This window comes from Entelurus aequoreus, linkage group LG03 (genome assembly GCF_033978785.1).
Source record: "Entelurus aequoreus isolate RoL-2023_Sb linkage group LG03, RoL_Eaeq_v1.1, whole genome shotgun sequence".
Lineage (NCBI taxonomy): Eukaryota > Metazoa > Chordata > Actinopteri > Syngnathiformes > Syngnathidae > Entelurus > Entelurus aequoreus.
This window is the reverse complement of record NC_084733.1, coordinates 76,553,509-76,572,075: the sequence shown is the minus strand read 5'-3', so window position 1 is coordinate 76,572,075 and position 18,567 is coordinate 76,553,509. Positions and strand designations below refer to the sequence as shown.

At 41.3% G+C, this 18,567-nt stretch overlaps 2 protein-coding genes across 7 annotated transcripts in view; both read right to left on the bottom strand.

The window, feature by feature from the left end:
* Nucleotides 1-13,839, bottom strand: part of LOC133646880 (kinectin-like) — a 44,298-nt gene extending 30,459 nt beyond the window's left edge. For all 5 annotated transcript variants that reach the window (XM_062042757.1, XM_062042759.1, XM_062042760.1 and 2 more), the window contains exon 1: nucleotides 13,555-13,839. The gene's annotated coding sequence lies outside the window, so the exon portion shown is untranslated. The remainder of the gene's footprint in view (nucleotides 1-13,554) is intronic.
* Nucleotides 13,840-14,165: 326 nt separating this feature from the next.
* The window catches only part of LOC133645793 (mutS protein homolog 4-like), a 40,898-nt gene continuing 36,496 nt past the window's right edge, over nucleotides 14,166-18,567 (bottom strand). The window contains exons 15-20 of one of the 2 annotated variants that reach the window (XM_062040666.1): nucleotides 15,635-15,835; nucleotides 15,446-15,564; nucleotides 15,243-15,371; nucleotides 14,945-15,119; nucleotides 14,774-14,862; nucleotides 14,166-14,643 (exon numbers count right to left, since the gene is read on the bottom strand). In XM_062040666.1, coding sequence (XP_061896650.1) covers nucleotides 14,470-14,643; nucleotides 14,774-14,862; nucleotides 14,945-15,119; nucleotides 15,243-15,371; nucleotides 15,446-15,564; nucleotides 15,635-15,835 — 887 coding nt within the window. In that variant the 3' untranslated portion in view covers nucleotides 14,166-14,469. Of the gene's footprint in view, nucleotides 14,644-14,773; nucleotides 14,863-14,944; nucleotides 15,159-15,242; nucleotides 15,372-15,445; nucleotides 15,565-15,634; nucleotides 15,836-18,567 lie in introns of those variants that run through there. The other variant, XM_062040667.1, reaches the window with a different exon arrangement.

The following is an 18,567-nucleotide window of genomic DNA, read 5'->3' as shown; positions in this document are numbered from 1 at the left end:
CATCTAATCAAAATAAATCTTGCTGTAATATATATATATATATATGAAGGGCCCGCACATTGATGCAAACAAGCAGCACAGGTCTGTAGAATGTAAACTGGCTCAAGTATAAAATATTGCCCTGGTAGAGGTGTTTGCACATCAATAATGCTTACTTAGAGCATGTCTTTCACCCTGATCTCCCTAGTATTATGATCCAATTACCCAACACTGACCCTGCCTGGCAACTAAACATCCACCCATCAATTTTCTACCGCTTGTCCCTTACTTTACATTCAGTTCATTGAAAATTAAAGGTCATAAACTTGGCATAAGGGGAGATAAAAAGACACTAGGTTAAATATATTTTTGTATGTCTTATATTGTAACTAAGCTTTCATTCAACAAAAGGGCATCAGGATGGGTTTACAAGAGGCCAAAACACAACAGCACATAAAAGTGTCACCCACTTTGATCTGATGCAGTTTCCCACTTCAAGCGTTAGAACTCAAGCGAAAGGCGTTTTTTGTGGTGGAATAAAAGCCAGACAATGTTTCATATCCTCAATGCTGCACACAGTTTGGACGTGGTGGCCTCAGCGTGCAAATATTCAGTATAGATTAGTTTACTTTTTTTTTTTAAATAAAACAACATTCTAGTAGTGTCACATTGCTCCAATAACAATAAGGAATAAGCGGTAGAAAATGGATGGATGGATAGTTTTCACCAAAACTGTAGCTTTGATTTGATTTTCAACCACTGTGGGTCAATGGTGAGTGACAAAAAATACATTTCAATCCCATTTTACATTCACGATTTGAGGCAGTATTAAAGTACAGGAGTTAGTGTCACAAACTGGGACTCATTACTCATTTGGATTAAACAGATTATCCTTAATTATTCATTTAAGAATAACTCTCCACTGCAGGACTTTCAGAGGTTTGGTAGATTTAATATAAGAAATAAGAAAGCATGCAGTACCTATTTCCTCTTTTAGTGGCCGGTGTATAGTTACTCAACTGCAGAAAATACCGGGTGTCTGTTGGGGGTTAAGGTGTGTAGTAAAAGCTATGCCTTTTCTAATTTGCTTCTCGTATTTAAAAAGATTATGTAGTATTCAGAGTGGCACTTCTCGTGTAACTGCCACATTGTCTCAAACATCTCAATGAGACAATAACATAATTAGACAATGTAGAAGGTCAAACAAACTAAAGTTAAAGTGAAAGTTTTCTTTCCACCCAATGCTTCAGAGTGGAAGGTGTATACGAGTCTTCCTGTGCATAATGAGCCCTGATCCTCCATCAAAAATGAGCCTGAGGACAAAGTCCTCTCAGGCTGTTGGATCCCTGGAATCTCATTGCTTGGCTGGAAAAGCTTCCAGATTTGGGCAGTGTAGACAGAAAGAATAAAATGTGTTCATTGATGTGAGAGTACTTTTTTTTTTTTAATTGCCAGAACCATGAAAACAATTAAGTATCAGAGCATATTCAAGTTAATGCACATGAAGTTGTACAATGTGAAACTTGAGCCATATTGTTTGTAAAAAAATTTATTTACAAACTAAAATTACTGTCATACATGAGAAATCATTCACAGATTTTTTGGCTTAATGACAACTCATATTTTAAAAGAAGGATCACTGAAAAGAATATAGAAGAAATTGACTCACATTCAAAGAGTTACAACTATTGCTACGTTGCTTTAACAGTTTACAATGACTACCGGTAACTTCTTTGTATGCATGATAAATACGAGATGTTCACGTTTCTTAAAAAATGCTCATCCACTTTTTACGGTTGTATGGCACCAGTTTAAATATCAAACAGATTAATTTCATTATTTTTTTATTGTAAAAATCTTGGAACTCTATCCAAGGTTTTGTTGAATGTGGACAACATGACAGTCATCAAAACACATTAAATTTCTATTACCAGAGGTAAAACAATCCCGTGAAAAGATTAAACAGAACAACCGTCAGAGTCGACAAACTACCGCTGCTAACTGCTAAAGCTAACAAATATAGCTAAGCTGAAACCCTCGCTGACATCACATCACTTGGCAACAGACACCACCTTTTAACTGAAACTTCTTTCAAATGCAAATGAAATATATTAGATTTGTTTGTTTTTTGTTTTTTTGAAGTAACGCATTCATTTCTTTCCCTAGTAATTACATCTATTAAAGAGTAATTCAATTAGTAATAAATCACTTTTTGGTTAAGTAACAAGCAACTATAATTACTTTCTAAAAGTAATTTTCAAAAGAACAGTCATGTGATGTTGAGTTTAAACTAAACCCTTTGCACATTTCGTTTAAAATACCGATATATATTGAGCATCGCCGTTAGGCCTAAAAATACCGGGATATCAGTTTTGGTCAATGTCCCCCAGCTCTACCTGGACTCCAAAGGGTTGATGATGCTAGTAATATGCATCCCCACAGAAGTAGCCCTCAAATGTAAATGCAGACCACTTCACGAAGGACAGAACTGTAAAAAAAGCAACTTCTAAAAATGCAACCCCAGCTACAGACATGGGAGCTGTGAAGTGAAGTGAAGTGAATTACATTTATATAGCGCTTTTTCTCAAGTGACTCAAAGCGCTTTACATTGTGAAACCCAATATCTAAGTTACATTTTAAACCAGTGTGGGTGGCACTGGGAGCAGGTGGGTAAAGTGTCTTGCCCAAGGACACAACGGCAGTGACTAGGATGGCGGAAGCGGGGATCGAACCTGCAACCCTCAAGTTGCTGGCACGGCCGCTCTACCAACCGAGCTATACCGTCCCTGTACTGTATGTTTTATCATTTTGTTTTTTCCCGAGGTAATAGGCTAACTTAGCATGATGTTGGTGTTGAAATGTGACTGTAATGTTAGTGTCCTTGTCTGTGTCCCATTCCTTATTGTTATGTTGTTGTATCAGATATTTGGCATATATGGACAATTTACAGCGTATACTAGGTTCAACAGGGCAGCACAGTGGACAGGGGTTAGTGCGTCTGCCTCACAATACGAAGGTCCTGGGTTCGATCCTGCACTCAGGATCTTTCTGTGTGGAGTTTACATGTTCTCCCCGTGACTGCGTGGGTTCCCTCCGGGTACTCCGGCTTCCTCCCACCTCTAAAGACATGCACCTGGTGATAGGTTGATTGGCAACACTAAATTGGCCCTGGTGTGTGAATGTGAGTGTGAATGTTGTCTATCTGTGTTGGCCCTGCGATGAGGCGGCGACTTGTCCAGGGTGTAAACCGCCTTCCGCCCGAATGCAGCTGAGATAGGCTCCAGCACCCCCCGTGAGCCCGAACGGGACAAGCTGTAGAAAATGGATGGATGGACTAGGTTCAACACACAATATAGCGCTTCTTGAACATAAAACTGTGAGAGATAGGCATGGAGAAACACAGCTCATTAGCATTAAAACTACAGACGCACTAACCAAACGTTGTTATCCGTGGATTCAAACAGCCTCCTCACTTTCCAAGACAGCCTGGTTTCACTTGTGCTAACCACATGACTGTCTTCCGTTCGCTGGGCATGTCTAACAAAAGAAAGTGCGTGATATAAGGCTTGGTACACACCGGATTGAGCTGTATTAAATACAGACATTATCAACAAAGGAGCACTTTTATATTTTCCAAAAGCCAACATCAATGATAGATTCTGGCAAATACGCAATTTCAGGATATCTGAAACATTTTGTTGAAGAATAGTACAATTGATATTGTTATTTTAAGCTGTTACAATAGCAAACAAACAATAGAGCATTATCAGATATTCCAACCTAACGAGCATGAACAGTGCAAAGATGGACAAAAGATTATGTTGGGCAATTATTAACAGACAGAAATTACTCCGGTCTGTAAATGTAAAGCAACAGTCATTGAACTTACTGAATGAATACCGGTAATTGGAATTTAACCCGATTTCCACAGGATGCAGAACGCCAGCAAAACGTAACCGCCGCGGAAGGGCAACGCCATCTATCGTCTGGCAATCCCCACCGCCTGTTGCGGTTCCCCCGTGCAGCAAAAATAATGCAGACTTTTAAGAGATCTAGGGGATCTGGGAATAATCATGTGACAAGGTAAACAGAGAAACTTCGAGCTTTGTCAAAACCCACAAGCGGGCACTTCTGTGATGTCCTTGACTCGTGAAAAAGACAACAGTTTTGCCTTGCAGAACAACGACTTAATTTTTTTGTAGCAAGTAGGGCTGCAACAACTAATCGATTAAATCGATTAAAATTAAGGCTGCAGCTAACGATTATTTTTCTATCGATTAATCTATAGACTATTTTTTCGATTAATCGGTTAATCTATAGATTATTTTTTCGATTCATCTATAGATTATTTTTCCTTTTACCGATTATTTTTTATTTTATTTTATTTAAAATGAAGATGAAAAAATAAAAGTAGGCCAGTTTTTTCAAAAGGCATGGCTTTTATTTACAAAAAAAAAAAAGTATGGCCACTCAGTCAACATTGACAGCAACATGACAAAATATTCTGTAACAATGTAAACATTTAAAACTTTTAACATTTAACAAAATTAAAAGTAGCTTATTTGCTTTTTAATGTGCAAATATAAAAGTAAACATCCAGTGCAAATCTTAATATTCTGAAATAGTATAAGCATTTCAAAAGTAAAAGTATTGCTTATTTTGCTTTAAAATGTGCAAAAATAAAGATAAACATCCAATACAAAAAAGTGCAAAACGAAATATTCTGTAACAACAATGTAAATATTTCAACAAAAGTGAAAGTATTGCTTATTTGCTAAAATGTGCAAAAATAAAGATAAACATCCAATACAAAAAAGTGCCAATCTAAATATTCTGGAGCACTGTAAACATTAAGTATTGCTTTTAAAATGTGCAAAATAAACATCCAGTCCAACACAGTACACAATAACCAATTCTACTCATTCCAGTGAGTGACAAACAGTTGTAATGAAGAAAGGTTAGCATGTCTACTTGCTTTGCTTCTTTTCTTGTTTACAATATTCCCAGCAGCTGAAAATAGGCGCTCAGAAGGGGTCGATGTGGCTGGAACTGAGAGGTAATTAGCCTTCACCTCAAACCAGGACTGCGAGCGAGCTGAGCTGCAGTTTAAGTTTCTAGTAGGTCAACGGGCTCATAGTGATGTTACTAGTAGTTGACTGAGAGGTGTTTATTATCATTTGGGGAGAGTCCGCTGCTTGATGCTCACCTGCTAAACACCTATCTGCTCGACGCTGAAGCGCTGACTACATGCGCTATGAATACGCACTGCTGATTGGCTGATAATGCTTCGTGTGTACCAATCAGATGGTTGCACATAATAAACCTATCAATTACACAAGGCCAAGTACCAAAAGATTTTAAGATAGCAAGAGTAACTCCCCTTTTTAAAAAAGGAAGCAAATTGGAACCTGGCAACTACCGACCGGTTTCTATTCTCAGCTCCATTTCGAAAGTAATGGAGAAAATAGTTTATGAACAGGTCGATAGTTACCTTGCCACTAATAAACTCATGTACAAATTCCAATCCGGCTTCAGAACTAACCACTCCACTGACACATGCCTTCTCTATCTGACCGACCACATCAAACATGAGGTGGACGCGGGCAAATACTGCGGCATGGTCATGCTGGACCTTCAGAAGGCCTTTGACACCGTTAACCACGCTATACTGTTGGATAAGCTCAGAGCAATCGGATTTAACAAAACCTCTTGGAGCTGGATGCAGTCTTACTTGGAGGGGAGGGAGCAGGTGGTAGAGGTGAACGGCACCGTGTCCCCCCCCCTCTCGGTGAGCTGTGGAGTCCCCCAAGGCAGTATATTAGGACCTTTACTGTTCCTAATATACATAAACGACATGTCATCGGCATGTGACTGTGAATTGTTTTTGTTTGCGGATGACTCTGCCTTGCTGGTATCAGACAAGGACAAGTCACAGGTGGAGAAAATCCTCAGTGCTGAGCTCTGTAGAACTTGCACCTGGCTCGCTGACAACAAGCTATCCATCCACTTGGGTAAAACAGAATCCATCCTGTTTGGGTCCCACATCAAACTTAAGAGTCAATCACTTCACCATAAAAGTAGGTGACAGTGTCATCACCAGGAAAGATGAGGTCACCTACCTAGGTTCCATTCTAGAGGCTAACCTTTCCTGTGATAAAATGGCAACCAAGGTAATCAAAAAGGTTAACCAACGAACGAGATTTCTCTACAGAATTTCCTCTCTGGTCAACAAAAGCACCTTGAGGATTCTGGCGGGAACTCTCGTTCAACCCTTTTTCGATTACGCATGCACCTCCTGGTACCCTAGCACCTCCAAAACCCTCAAATCTAAACTCCAAACATCTCAGAACAAGCTAGTCAGGTTACTTCTAGACCTCCACCCCAGATCCCACCTCACTCCTACCCACTTCTCTAAAGTGGGCTGGCTCAAGGTGGAGGACAGAGTTAAACAACTTGCACTGAGCCTAGTCTATAAAATCCGCTACACCTCCCTGATACCGAAGTACATGTCAAACTACTTCCTTAACGTAAATGACCGCCATAACCACAACACCAGGGGGTGCTCCACTAACCACGTTAAACCCAGATTCCGAACTAACAAAGGTCTTAACTCATTCTCTTTCTATGCCACATCAATGTGGAATGCGCTCCCAACAGGTATAAAAGAAAGGGCATCTCTATCCTCCTTCAAAACCGCTATAAAAGTTCACCTCCAGGCAGCTACAACCCTAAACTAACACCCTACCCGGATTGCTAATAATCAAATGTAAACAATCAAATGCAGATTCTTTTTCTTATGCCTTCTGATCTCTCTCTCTCTCTCTCTCTCTCTCTATGTCCACTACCCCCCCCCCCCCCCACCCCACCCCCCCTCCACACTCCTGATTGTAAATAATGTAAATAATTCAATGTGATTATCTTGTGTGATGACTGTATTATGATAGTATATATGATAGTATATATCTGTATCATGAATCAATTTAAGTGGACCCCGACTTAAACAAGTTGAAAAACTTATTCGGGTGTTACCATTTAGTGGTCAATTGTACGGAATATGTACTTCACTGTGCAACCTACTAATAAAAGTCTCAATCAATCAATCAATCAATTGTGTGGGTGGGACAATGCTGCGTGTGTACCAATCAGATGGTTGTATGGGTGGGACAATGCTGCGTGCTGAGACAGAGGCAGAGAAGCAAAGCAACTTGTTAAGACTTTAGCAGCTAAAGTTAGCTTTAGCTTAGAAACTCGTTCGGTACACCCCCGTACCGAACCGAAAGCCTCGTACCGAAACGGTTCAATACAAAACACATACCGTTACACCCCTAGCAGATACAAATGACACATTCATGTTTTTGTGTAATGATGACAACGTATGCTAACGCGGACGATTGACTAGTTGATGGTTGATGGGTTTCTTTTCAAATGTTCGTTCATAGCCGTTGTGCTGCTATGATAGGCCATTTCCGCTCGACACAGTGTGCATACAACAACATTATTAGGCTGTGTATTGAAATACTCCCACACTTTTGACGACTTTTGGCGTGCGTTTTTCCCCTCGCTCGCACAGTCTGCTTTGCGCTCCGCCATGACGGTAGTGTGACGTAATTATGCGACGCGTCGACGCACAAAAACGGCGTCGACGTATTTACATAACCGATGACGTCGACTACGTCGACGCGTCGTTTCAGCCTTAATTAAAATCGATTATAAAAATAGTTGCCGATTAATTTAGTCATCGATTCGTTGAATCTATGCTATGCGCAGAGGCTTTTGAAAAATAAAAAATAATTTTTTTTATTTTTTTTTAAATTAACCTTTATTTATAAACTGCAACATGTACAAACAGCTGAGAAACAATAATCAAAATAAGTATGGTGCCAGTATGCTGTTGTTTTTCAATAAAATACTGGAAAGGATAGAAATGTAGTTTGTCTCTTTTATCCGATTATCAATCGATTAATCGAAGTAACAATCGACAGATTAAGCGATTATCAAATTAATCGTTAGTTGCAGCCCTAGTAGCAAGCAACATCTGGCAAGCAATGTAGACACACAACTCCAACGAACCATGCCCCTCTTCCCCGGTCAGCGTATCAGCTGGCTTTTGATACAGAACCCCATATGTGCATATAGCTTCCCGGGATATATCTTAATATGATTCTTTAATTTTGGACCTCCAGAATCAGCATTTGGGTCAACATAGTGAAATTACATCTGAAAAACTTTGACTAGTTGACTTCATGTCCATCCCCGCCCATTAGGATGTTTCAAAGTGTAAAATACGATTCGCCTTGAAGACGGACTATTTAATTTTAAAGAAAAATGAATAATTTTTCGTTTTTGTGCATGACTTCCTGTCCAACACAAGAAGATTTTAGCTGAATTGATGCACTGTGTTACGGCGACCTGAAAAAATAGAAGCTCTGAACATATTTAGCGCATGGATTCTGCTGCTGAAAAGCGTAAGATAGTACACTACCTTGCTCAGGGTATGAAAACATTGGATATTTCCAAAAAACTTATGCGTGATCATCAAACTGTCAAGAAATGTGTTGCTAATTCAGAGAAAAGGCAAGTTCAATCAGATAAAGGCAACATTTTAAAAAGTCTGCCAGACAACTTCATCGGATTAAGAGAGAAGCTGCTAAAATATATATACAAATACCTCTTTGCAAAGCAGCAAAGAGATATTTGAAGCCGCTGGTGCCTCTGGAGTCCCACGAACCTCAAGGTGTAGGATCCTCAAGAAGCTTGCAAGTGTGCTTAAAGCGAATATTCGGCCACCCCTAAACAATGTTCACAAGCAGAAACGGTTGCAGTGGGCTCAGGAATACATTAAGATACATTTTCACACCGTGGGCTCAGGAATACATGAGGACAAATTTTCAAACAGTTTTGTTTACCGATGAGTGCCGTACAACCCTAGATGGCCCAGATGGCTTGAGCAGCGGATGGTTGGTGAATGGCCACAATGTCCCAACAAGGCTGAGACGGCAGCAAGGGGTTGTGGGTGTCATGTTTTGGGCTGGAATCATGGGGAATGAGCTGGTAGGTCCCTTTAGGGTCCCTGAGGGTGTGAAAAGGACCTCTGCAAAGTATGTAGAGTTTCTGACTGACCACTTTCTTCCATGGTACAAAAAGAAGAACCGTACCTTCTGATAAAAAATAATTTTCATGCATGACAATGCCCCATCTCATGCTGCAAAGAACACCATAGAGTCACTGGCTGCTATGGGCGTAAGGAGGAGAGAAACTAATGGTGTGGCCACCATCTTCTTCTGACCTCAACCCTATTGAGAACCTCTGGAGCATCATCAAGCAAAAGATCTATGAGGGTGGGAGATAGTTCATATCCAAGCAGCAGCTCTGGGACACTATTCTAACAGCCTGCAAAGAAATTAAAGCTGAAACTGTACAAGAACTCACAAGTTCAATGCATGCAAGGCTTATAAAAGTGATAACAAGCAAGGGGTCCTATATTAATATGTAACTCAGCCTGTTTAATCAAAAGTTATTTCAATCAAAAATAGTTTAATTTATATGGTCATATAATGCTACAAATTCAACATGTGACCATTTTGAGTTCTTTACAGCCTATAAGATGTCTTGAAACGCTGTTGTGCTTAATAATTTGGAACAGTGGACTTTTAAGTTATTTATTGTATTTATTTATTGTAAAAATACTGTTATTTCAAGATTTGTTCAATTAAATTTTAATTAAACTAACGGCTGATGACTTGAAAATTATACTGACTGACATTTGCATCAATTATTCATGAAAATATGAGTAAAATGTACTTTGCATAAGAATTTGGAACACAGTGCAAATCAGCAAAGCTCTAAAGCCAGGTGTATATTTTCATACATCATTGCCAAATGGAACATATGGTGTGGTATTCCAGAGAATGATGTCCAATATGTCAGCCATGACAGAAGAAAATGGCCAATGGTAAGACTACTACAGCTGCAGTGTTGCCAACTTGGCGACTGTCGCTAAATCAAGCGACTTTCCAAATCCTCTATGCAACTTTTTTTGAAAACCGCTACCAGCGGCAAATCCAGCTACTTTTTCCCGGTGTTATTGGAGAGTTCTGTGTCTATAAAGCTCTGAGATGATAGCATGGTGCAGTTACTGTCCCCAACGAGCAGTGACAGGTGCTGCCGTGAGCCTCTTCCCTGCTCCAAAGCACTCACAGGCGATCAGTCTGCTGCGCGAGCACAGCAGAAAGCCTCACTACTTAAAGTCCAGACTGCAACTGATATGTGCATGCGTAAAGCTGCCGCTGTTTTTGCTTTGGTTTCAAAAGCAAGATGTAAATATAAATATTTCTTCATGTTTCATTTCTGCCATTTCACACTAAAATAATTCACCGCAACATCCCTCACCCATCGTTCATGTTAATGAGCCAGTCAATATATGACAATGTCATAACCCTCTAGTCCAGTGGTTCTCTAACTTTTTCACCATGTATCACCTTAGAAAACACTTTGCTCTCCAAGCACTACCAGAATAACAGACATTAAAATACAGTAGCACAGCAGCCCTAACTATTCATTAGAACAAAGCAGAGGTTTTATTTACTTATTATTTTTGGCCAATGTAACATTCCACACAGTTTGAACAGTAACACTGTTTTGAACATTGGGTTCCCGCGTGTGTTGAGTGATAGAAATGACAGAGTAAGACGTTCCATTTGTGTCTTATGACTACTGCATGCAGTAGTTGGATTGTAACGACTTCCATTGAAGGCTGCTAAACCTTTAATTTTAGGGGCGGCATGGCGTAGTGAGTAGAGCAGCCGTGCCAGAAACCTGAGGGTTGCAGGTTCGCTCCCCGCCTCTTACCATCCAAATCGCTGCTGTTGTGTCCTTGGGCAGGACACTTCACCCTTGCCCCCAGTGCCGCTCACACTGGTGAATGAATGATGAATGACAGGTGGTGGTCGGAGGGGCCGCAGGCGCAAACTGGCAGCCACGCTTCCGTCAGTCTACCCCAGGGCAACTGTGGCTATGAAAGTATCTTACCACCACCAGGTGTGCATGAATGATGGGTTCTCACTTCTCTGTGAAGCGCTTTGAGTGTCTAGAAAAGCGCTTTTTAAATCTAATCCATTATTATCATCATTATTATCATTATTAATAACGGCGCGAGTCACGTATTTACAATATTTAACAGATTCTTTGACGTTACCACAGCTTGAGGTCTAGTCTTTTGATCCAATTTGATTCTCTAATATTTAAATTTATTTGCATTTTAAGGAAACAAGCTACCGTATTTTCCGCACCATAAGCCGCCCCGTGTTGTAAGCCGCACCTTCAATGAATGGCATATTTCAAAACTTTGTTTACCTATTAGCCGCCCCGTGTTATTAGCCGCACCTACGCTACGCTAAAGGGAATGTCAAAAAACCAGTCAGATAGGTCAGTCAAACTAATAATATACCACAAACCAGCGTTCTAACAACTCTGTTCACTCCCAAAATGTAATGTGAAAATGTGCAATCACAAAAATAGTAACACTCAAAATAGTGCAGAGCAATAGCAACATCAATAACTCAACGTTGCTCGAACGTTAGTGTCACACAACACACAAAATAAACATTTAAAGCTCACTTTCTGAAGTTATTACTCATCCACAAATCCCTCGAATTATTCTTCTTCGGTGTGCTTCACTTTTTTTTTGACACCATCTATGATGTGGACGCGCATGCAGTCATAGATCAACAGGGACGGAGCTGTGTGAAAAAAGTCACCCGGTCTCTTCGCTTATTTTTTCTTCATCCATCCATCCCTTCGAGTTAGCTTTTCCGGCTGGAAAGTTCTCTTTTGGCAAGGTCTTCCTTTTGAATATCACCGTGGGTGGAAGTTTCTGGCCGTTAGCATGGCAAGCTAGAACCACAGTAGTGCGAATATTCACCGTACGTGTTCCCGTTGTGTCCACAGTGCGGTTCACATGAATATCAAAAGTCAGTGGAACTTTGTACGCGTGTCTCTTAGTAGGAGACATTTTGTGGTCTTTACAGAAACACACAAATGAAATGAAACGTAATATCCGCGCGCTTCTTCTTCTACGGGGGCGGGTGCTCACCTTGGCGGTTGCTTACCGTAGAAGAAGAAGCGCTTCCTATTTTACGGGGAAAAAAGATGGCGGCTTTTTACCGTAGTTGCGAGACCTAAACTTTATGAAAATAAATATTAATATTAATCCATATATAAGGCGCACCGGGTTATTAGCCGCACTGTCAGCTTTTGAGAAAAATTGTGGTTTTTAGGTGCGGCTTATGGTGCGGAAAATACGGTATGTATCAACAAAGTTTAACTTACAGCTCTGATCATATTTTAAACTCACTTTTTTAAAAATTCCCACAAAGTTATTATTTTCTACAGCATGAGGTGATTAACCTGACTCTCGCTGAGCTCCACACAAGGATCTGGGACTTCTCAATAGATGTATTTCAGAAGGCAGGGCCTTGTAAAAAAAATAATTGTATGTGATTGGATAAACCACTTGTCAGTTATCTTGAATGACGTACTACTTCAACCACTCACATCAAAATCAACCCGTGACGCAAGTCAATTCAAAACAGAACAGCCAACATATTGGATGACAACAGAGGGAAAAGTTAATAAATGCCTTCAAAACCATTCTATGTTCATCTTTTAAAGAATTTATATTTGATAGATTCGACAAACCAGTTGCAATAGCAGAATCAATGTCAGCACACGACTCCTTGCTGCGTTCCGCCATTGTTGTTTGAATCAAACAGTACCGGCGAGCCTGATTGGTTCATTATTTTTTTGCTATCTTGAAGGAGTTTGCATTGCTCTCGAGCCCAGATCCTTGTGTGGAGCTCAGCGAACTACAAGGATCTGGCGAGGGTCAGGTTATGAGGTGATGTCATCTAGCGACTTTTAAGACAGCCAATAGCTGCTTTCCTTACTGAAGAGTTGGCAAAACTGCGCAGCTGTTCCTTCCTGGAAGAGACAAAGTAATTCACTAAACTGATATTCTTACAAGCTAACTTTACCGATGAGCCGTGAAAAAGAAAGGAGACTGTGATATTTCTAGAAGCAATTTGACATTCACACACACACACACACACACACACACACACACACACACACACACACACACACACACACACACACACACACACACACACACACACACACACTTTAAAGCCCCACGCGCAGTTGTGACCACACAATGTGCAAAGCTCAGCACCATGGCGGTGGAGGCTAGCATGCTAGCCACAAGCACTAACCCACCAAACATTAAGTAGTTGTTCATAAAAGTGACCGACAACGACAAGGCGTCGACAGCGAGGAAATGTCCCTCATTAGCCGGGCTGGAGGCGTGGACATTAGGCCCTACGGACCTTGTCTATGTCTGTGACCCAGCCTACTCCTCTCCTGAAAGCTCTGAGCCGGTCTGCTGCTCCCTTCAGCCGCTTCAGTCCTAAGGGCCGTTCCTAGGCCTAGTTGAAGGACTCGGCTCCGGGAAAAGCTCTACCACACGGCTGCTCGACAACAAATACGTGTACTGATATGACGGAATCCTCCCAAACATACCTGTGGTTTGATCGCACTGTTGTCTGAGCGGTGAAATGGCGTTGTTCTCCGCGGACTCAAACAGCCTCCTCACTTCCCAGGACAGCCTGGCTTCACTTGTGCTAACCACACGACTGTCTTCCGTTCACTGGGCGGGTCAGACCGAAGGGAGTGCTTGATTTAAGGCTCGGTACACACCGGACTGAGCCGCGTTAAATACAGACATTATGAACGAGTAGGCGCTGTTCGCTTAAAACGTCCCGTAGTTATAATCGCGCAAACGTCGAATGCAAAGAGGAGTGGTCACATTACTCGGCAGTGTTTCCTTATGACGTCTCTTGTCAAAGTAGAAAAAATGGCTGTCAAAGGCCATTAGAATAAACGTCTAAGAATTCCTCTGTGGTACAAAACTTTGTCCAAACGAAATGTATTTACAAGGGAGAAGGCATATTATTCAGCTGTCTAATTACAGAGGTAACGAATATGTAAAAAAATATATACATATATTTTTTATTGCTGTGATGTCACCTCAATACAGCCAACAACTTTCAAGGGAACATTTGCACGAAACTAAACTGCAGTTATGTTCTGAAATAGATTTGTAGCATTCAAATGAAACAATGCATGTCGGTGTTTATTGGGTTTAAAATAAATACATTTAAACAATAGATTCAAAGAAAAGTAATGCAAATAATAAGAATAATTACTAATAAATGTTTTTCAATAATGTATACAGTGGCAGCAAAGCGGAAACTTTTTAATATTTATATGTACATTTTCTATTAAAGCACATGCCACACTAAACATTATATGCATTTATGTCCAATAAAAAACAATTATAGACACAGACTTTTTATTTTCTCATATGCACTTGCTAACTGAACACCATCTATTATTTATTTTTCCGACTGATTTCTTCTTTTAAGTGTCCATGGATTATGGCTGCCCTGCAGCCTCTAGCTCTGCCTCATACTGCCTCCTCAGGCCCTTTAGGTACATGCGCAGGCTGTCCGGGTCAAGTCTAGAGTTTCTGGCAGTCTGCAGGAGACGTGTGGCCAAGCGGTATAGCACACGCTGCCTCTCTGCTTTTGGATTACTCTTATGCTTGGCCTTGGGATCAACATTAAAAACACATTTTATGAACATCTGAAAGGCCAATCCGTAAAAGTGTTAATCACACACCAATATACATTCGGTTGGAATATATTGACACAAAAAAGGCCAAAATAATAAAACCCACCAAAAGCTGCTTGCTGACTTTAAAAGCAAATTTCTTTGCTTCCTGGATTATGCTTGAAGGAAGCGAGGTCATTTCTGCTGCCCTAAGGCCTAAAAAAACAATAGTAAGCAATAGATATGTTAGCAACCTCCTGGTAAACAATTCATCAATGTGATGGCACAAATTGATTACCGTAGTGTCTTTCCTCTGAGTATCCTCCACTCAGTAAGTGCGTGTACACCACACTCTCGGCGCCAGTGTCACAAGTGCGGGTGTGCTGAACCTGCATGTGCTGGTTCTCCACGTTGGGATACAGACACTCCAGTTGGCACAGCTCAAGGTAGTGTGTTGCAAACAGAGTAAAAGCCTACAAAACAGAACAGAAACTACACACACCTAAAAGACTCTAACCAAGGCGAGCGAGTAGAATGTTTAATTACCGGTAATTGTACAAGACACATTTAGCTGATTATAGAATAGTTTTCTCTACCTTCAAGTTGAGGAGAAACTCGCAAACAGAGTGACAGATCCCGATTCCTTCCTCTGCACTGGTTCCACGTCCCAGTTCGTCGATGATGATGAGGGACCGATCGCTGACGTTGTGGACTATATATGTGATCTTTCGGGAAGGTAAAAATAGTGTAAATGGTGAAGCTGTGGCTTTTTTTCCACACACTTAATAGAACATACTACCTCCTTCATTTCCAACATGAATGTGGAAGAGCTTGTTTCAAAATTGTCATCCACGCCAATTCTTGTGAAGATTTGATCAGCGGCACGAAAAGAAGCATACTCAGCAGGGACAAAAGAACCTGTAAAAAAGTTTGATGTACTCAAACTTCACAATATAGCAGTGTTTTATCAAATGTAGTAAATGCCTACCTATCTGAGCCATGATTTGACACAGTGCCACCTGCTTTAGATACGTCGATTTCCCACTCATGTTGGGACCAGTGATGATGACAAAGTTGCTGCCTTCAGAGATGTAGCAGTTGTTGGATACAAGCTGCTGTCTGGCCATTCGCTCCAGGATTGGGTGGCGACCTTGCTTTATAGCAAGTGTGTCTGTGAACTCTGGACGCACTGGCAGACACATAATATCATTTCAAACAAGCATATGCAAACAGCGATGTACTGTAAAAAAAACTATCTGTGCATTTTAATCGGCGTGTGTGTTTTAGCAGTAACTTAGTGGTCAGAAGTATTTTTGTATTCAAATAAGTTATCAGTAATTACATAGTGGCCCAAATGATCGTGTTTCCTCTGTCAGATGTATAAGAAATTCCAAACAGTTTGTTTGGAGGAAGTACGAAGAAAAGCAAAATAGTTTCATAAATATCTGCCCTTTGTCTCCATGGTTTGATTTCCAATTTTTGGTACATATGCCGACCCCAAATACACAAAAACAGGTACAGTCCCCTTTAAGACATTTATGTTAAAAGATAAATGGAAAAAAAAAAATAGGGAAATTATTTATACACAACAAATAACAAAACCCTTAAAGAACAACTGCACTTTTTAGGGGAATTTTGCCAATTGTTCACGATCATTATGAAAGACGTGACGACAGATGTATTTTTTTAACGCATTCTAAATAGGAAAAAATGCGATCCAAAGTCTGCTTACAATGGCGCCTAAGGGAGCTGCTCTATTCTGCCAAACAAGCCCTTAAAAAAACGTTTTTATATACATGCTGTAAGTATATAAATAATGTAGTAACAGGCACATTTATAATAACATTTAATATTTACGTATTTTGCTCATTTTAGGCATACGCGGCGCGATCATTTCAAAAACGCATCACGACGTTCGCTTTTTTTTCAACTTTGTCACTGATTACTGCTCACTGCAGACTTTATGAGAGCTAACAAACATAATAAAACATCACTTCCAGCACAGGGTCTGCTGTCATTAGGATGCCGACTACTAGGATGTTCGTATATTCCCATTTAGCTGAAGAATGACTCATAATCCTTGCAAAGACAAGGGGGTGGAACCAAGCGTCTTTTCGTTTCGCCATTTCCGGGTCTTAATTGGCTGTTAAAATTTTCCAACTTGTCGGAGTATGTTCTCATTCTTCTACTATCCAGGTGAGAGACATGATTTATGATCTACAAAATAGTTTGATAAGCAAGGAAACGAGAGAGCAGCTGATCAGTAAATCATGTCAATGTTGGCACACAAGCTTCTGACCACAGCGCCGTTGTAGATAGTTTGTCTGCGTTGAAGCTTATAATTACAATACCACTAATACTTGGTTGGTATTCCAGTCACAAGATGTAAATAGAGTATTCTTGGCGCTATTTGGATGTTTTTTTAATTGAGTTTTATGGGCAGAATAGAGGACCTCCCATTGGCTCTGTTGTAAGTGGACTTTTATTTGCGTATATTTAAGAAAGCATTAAAAAAAATACATCTGTCGTCATGTCTTTAATAATAATTGTGAACAATAGGCAAAAAAGTGCAGTTCCTCTTTAATCTCTTGCACCCTTCTTGTAACTTTTATGTTTGACAGTCCCACATACCACAATCAACGCACGCACGCACACACACACACACACGCACACACACACACACACACACACACATTATCAGCTCCCTCTTCACCACAACAGACTGGTACAGTGACGTTGCACCAATCTGTCTGTCAATCTCAAGTTCAATTCCCTCACTCGTGAACCACAACCCGAGATACTTGAGGCAGAACTTCACTCTTGACCCGGGGGGTGCAGTCCTTCCTCTTCCGACTGAGAACCATAGCCTCAGATTTGGAGGTGCTGATTCTCATTCCAGCAGCTTAACACTCGGCTGCAAACCGCCCCAGTTAATGCTGAAGGTGCCAGCCTGATAAAGCCAACAGGACCACATCATCTGCAAAAAGCAGAGATGTGATCCTCTGGCCACCAAACTGGAAACCCTCAACACCCTGACTGCACCTAGAACTTCTGTCCATAAAGATGATGAAAAGGAGCGGTGACAAAGGGCAGCCCTGGCGGAGTCCATTGTCCACTGGGAACATTTCTGACTTACTACCGGCAATGCGAACCAGACTCCTGCTTCGATTGTACAGGGACCGAATGGCCTGTAGCAACGGACCCTGGACCCCATACTCCTGGAGAAACCACCACAACACACCGCGTAGGACACGATTGAATGCCTTTTCCAAATCCACAACACACATGTGGACTGGTTGAGCAAACTCCCATGCCCCCTCCAGTACTATAGCGAAGGTGTAAATCTGGTCCTGTGTTCCACAACCAGGACAAAAAACACATTGTTCCTCCTGAATCCGGGTCGCGACTCACGGCTGAACTCTCCTCTCCAGCACCCTGGAATACACTTTCCCCGGAAGGCAGAGAAGTGTGATCCCTCTATAATTGGAACACACCCTCCGATCCCCCTTCTTGAAAAGGGGGACCGCCAAAACCCGGTCTGCCAATCCAAAAGGTACCACCCCAGACTTCCACGCTATGTTGAAGAGACTTGTCAGCCACAACAGTCCCACAACATCCAGAGCCTTGAGGTATTTGGGGCGAATCTTGTTCTCTCTTAGGGTCTTGCCACTGGGCAGTATTTTAATTACCTCAGCAACCTCGGCTGTAGTGATGGATATGTCCACGTTTGTGACCTCGGACTCTGCCTCGTGCCCCCCGGCCCCACACAGCCAGGACGGCCAGCGACAGGAACTCCAGCAAGAGACCACACCCCATGCAGGCAGAAAGGCGGGCCGCCCCGCCCCGAGGGGCCAAGAAACCGCGGCCGGACGGGAAGACCGCCCCCGCCCCACCAGCAACCGGGACCCCACGAGCCCAACC